General features: G+C 34.6%; 1 protein-coding gene across 1 annotated transcript; it reads right to left on the reverse strand.

The window, feature by feature from the left end:
- Positions 1-974: 974 nt before the first annotated feature.
- On the reverse strand, positions 975-2,569 carry LOC103328608 (myb-related protein 308-like). The gene is made up of 3 exons (XM_008231009.2): positions 2,382-2,569; positions 2,119-2,248; positions 975-1,917 (listed from the first exon to the last, which is right to left on the reverse strand). The coding sequence occupies exons 1-3, from the start codon at positions 2,509-2,511 to the stop codon at positions 1,461-1,463; spliced, it is 717 nt and encodes a 238-aa protein (XP_008229231.1). The 5' UTR covers positions 2,512-2,569; the 3' UTR covers positions 975-1,460.
- Positions 2,570-3,854: the final 1,285 nt, after the last annotated feature.

The raw sequence follows: 3,854 nt of genomic DNA on the forward strand, positions 1-3,854 counted from the left end.
AAATTCAGGAAACTGCACATGTTTAAAAGCACTGGAGGATCTAAATCTTGTCTCTGATCATGATGGCCTACTTTCCTTAACATTTAATCACGGCGGATAACTATGTCTGTTATGCAATCAGCAATTGTTTAGTTGCTATAGTATGTACTTCTTGGAGTTCATTTCATATGAAAGACTCCTAGGTTTGATGACATCTAGAGGGGACCCCATTAAGCTATAGTTCCTGGCCCCTTTAACAATGGATCTCCATCTTTTAAGAAGAGAAAAAAAAAAATTGTATTGACACCACCTCTCGATGAATCCAATGATCGGAACTGTATATTAATTATCGAGTCACCAGTCAAGGATTATCCGTTCAAAATATAATCAATCGAATCGGAATCCACCATTTGATCATTTAACTGTGAAGAAATAAATAGAATAACACAATATACTAATTAAGTGATTATAATGAGATTAATGAGACTGCTTTACTCTTCTTCTTAAATAAAAGCGATAGTTTAAACTACAAGGGAGAAGGGATTTCTCACACACACATTGTGCTAGACCCGTTGATGAGATTACTTTTATTATCTTGATGCTAGTTCATACAAATACAGTAAAAGAGGGCTAACTATATATATATATATATATATATATATATAGCTTTGCATGATATACAAATTAAGCATTAATGTAATGTACTACTATACAAATTAAAATCAGTATTGTGTAGGTTTATATATATATATATATATATATATATATATATATATATGGTTGACAGATTTTTGTGCTTTATGACTGGAAACCAACAGCACCCTGATTTGGTGTTAAAGATGCTCTTCACCCCAATTCCTGTGTTAATATTGGAATTACCAAGCCTTCACATACCTAACTTTCACATGCTAAGAAATGTCTAAGATTAATTCATAAATCTATAACTATATCATTTGAGAAAAATAAAAGGGAAAGAAATGCAAATGGAAAGAATATTTAAGCAACAAAAATATGTATGTTCAATTGGCAATCATAGTTTTAAAACTATAACTCCTATAGAATAAGATATGTACCATATAGTGCTCCTCTAGCTTATTTGTCATTCAACATCAATTTTCCCCAGCCTGAATACAAATTACAATCACCACACATTTCCCTTCCCATGCATATTCATTTCTTGGTGATCAACTGATTTTTGCAGTTCATCTCCAATTTGTATGCTACATCCAAGAATTTATATAGCCTAATGAGATTATCATACAATGGGATCAATATTCTAGCTGCCTTCATGATGAAGTGTTTGGCCCTTATCTCCATGTTAATGCCTCCATTAGTCACAATTTTGCTAGCTATCTGTCAATACTAGCCAAAGTTCTTGATCAGCCAAACAATAATTCCCTTTTTAATTCCCTCCTTTTCCAATTCCTGGCCAAGATCAGCTAGTTAGAGATCAATTCATCTCCTTCTCCAAATTATATGTATTATCTAAAAAGAGCAAGAGTGGGTGAATGTTGAAGGTTGGTTTCGATTTCTCTCGCCATAGTGAAGGACCCTTTAATATTTTTTTGCATCTCTTCCCCAACTTGAAGCGGAGGATTAGGAAAAGCAATGGTGAGGTCGAGATTCAAGTCACGAGATGATGAACCAGAAGTTTCATCTTCAAGAACACTTGTAGCTTGTGAGGCCCTTTGATCAATTTCACGTGAAGACTTGATTGGTGCTTTAGTACATGCACTAATATTGCTCATTGAACCAGATGATGTTGCAGCAGCAGAAACACAGTCGCTTTGAGGATTAGGACGAGGAATGATCTGGTTTAGCCTATGGTTATTGGGATCAATGCCCATTTTAATTAGCTTTTTCCGGATGTGAGAATTCCAATAGTTCTTCACCTCGTTGTCCGTCCTCCCTGGCAACCTTCCAGCAATAAGCGACCACCTAACAGCCCATGCACGAAACTTTCACCATTAGCTATATAGTTGACCTTTATAATTACGCGCTAACACTTTTAACACATGTGAATATCTACGTCATATATGTAGGAAAATGTTCACTTCTTATCGAACAGTCTGGTCAACATATTTATTTACTAAATATTTGACACGAGAAAGAGGAGAAGGAAAGATTGATGGTACATACCGGTTGCCAAGAAGGGCATGTAGTTTGATGATGAGGTCTTCTTCATCTTGCTCAAAGTTTCCACGTTTGATGTCTGGCCTTAGATAGTTTATCCATCTTAGCCTACAACTTTTGCCACAGCGGTGCAACCCTAATAATACAACATCACACAAATTATAAGTCATCAATAATTTGGAACATAAAAGAACACAACGTAGACTATTATTTCTATATACAAAAAATAAAAATGCACACAACTCATGTTGTTCAAACACAAGACACACCTGCAGCCTTGGGGAGAGATCGCCAACAGCCTTCCCCATGAGCTTTAATGTAATCAATGAGTTTTTGGTCTTCTTGTTTAGACCAAGCTCCTTTGTTTGTGCCTTCTTTTTCACAGCAAGGTTTTCTCATTTTCGCTCAGAGAGAGAGAGAGAGAGAGAGAGAGAGAGGCCCATGTAAAGGCAGAAGATGGGCGTAGATATAGCGCGCGAGAGCTGCTTCATGAAGAGAGAAGGGAGGTGAGAAATGAGACGGTTGACTTGGACTGGTGGTTTTGGCTGTTTAGGTGGGTCTCACTCTTACAAAGTCATACGGGCTTGAAGAAGATCAGGTCGTGTGTGTGTGCCTTCTTTGTAGACTTTATAGTCAGTTGTTTACCGTTAAGTATATGTCATTTTCCATTCCACATGTTTTCTAGAATTCCGAATATTATTTCACTAAAACCCTAGTTCTTCATTAATTTGTTTTCATATTGTCATGGAATTGTATATGTATAAATTATATTCTGTTCTGGTGTTCGTCTAGAAGAGCCATAAAGAAGATTCATCTGCAATGATATAGATGTATGATTGAACTTATAATTAAGGATAGCGATGATTATTTTATTTATTAACATTAGAAAGGTAAAAAGATACCCAACTTTTTTATTTCATCATTTGATCGGGATAATAATCAAATAGCTAAGAAATTGTTAATTCATTTGACTGGTAATTTTTCTTCATCATAATTTTAAAAGATACTTAAAACTGGGTGGTCTGTATCACGATATCACGTGTAAGCCCAAAAAAATAACTCGTAGTATCCTTATTATACGTTAATTCATACATACATATAAAGACAGATTCAAAAGTGAGAGCGTACGGGTCATAAGATCATCAAAGCATTTCATCAGAATGTTATGATGTCCGAATCAGACTGGAAAGGGCTAGAGCATATCCACCATATTGCTATACACAGAGCTCATAGGCTTTTGGTCCTCATCGTGATCATCATGATCGTAAAATGTAATATATAGTTCCAAGGCTGCTTTTGGCTTGATGACTCACAAATAGCATCATCACTAGGGTTTCCAACCCGACAACATTTTGGTTGGTGCTGCTTTTTCTGGAATAAAATATATACTTGATGCGCATACAGCTCCTTTCCTCTTATTAATTAACGTTATCTGGTTGAATATCATCATAGACCTTGGTCTTTCGATCAGTCCATCATCTAAATTGACTATTTACTATTATATATATAACTAAGGATTAAAAGTAATAATACATGAAAATGATAAAATTAATATATGAAATGATGTGTTATCGATAAATATATATTGAAATGGTATGATAATCAAATAACTAAGCAATTTATATTTATAAATAATATTTTTCAATGCCAATTTTAGAACGAAAACTTAGAAAGAAAACGACTTGGGTCATTGAATTATAATGTAAAATGAGTCTCGCAAATGTGTCCACAAATAGTATTAT

Source organism: Prunus mume, linkage group LG4, assembly GCF_029339155.1.
Source record: "Prunus mume cultivar Tortuosa linkage group LG4, ASM2933915v1, whole genome shotgun sequence".
NCBI lineage: Eukaryota > Viridiplantae > Streptophyta > Magnoliopsida > Rosales > Rosaceae > Prunus > Prunus mume.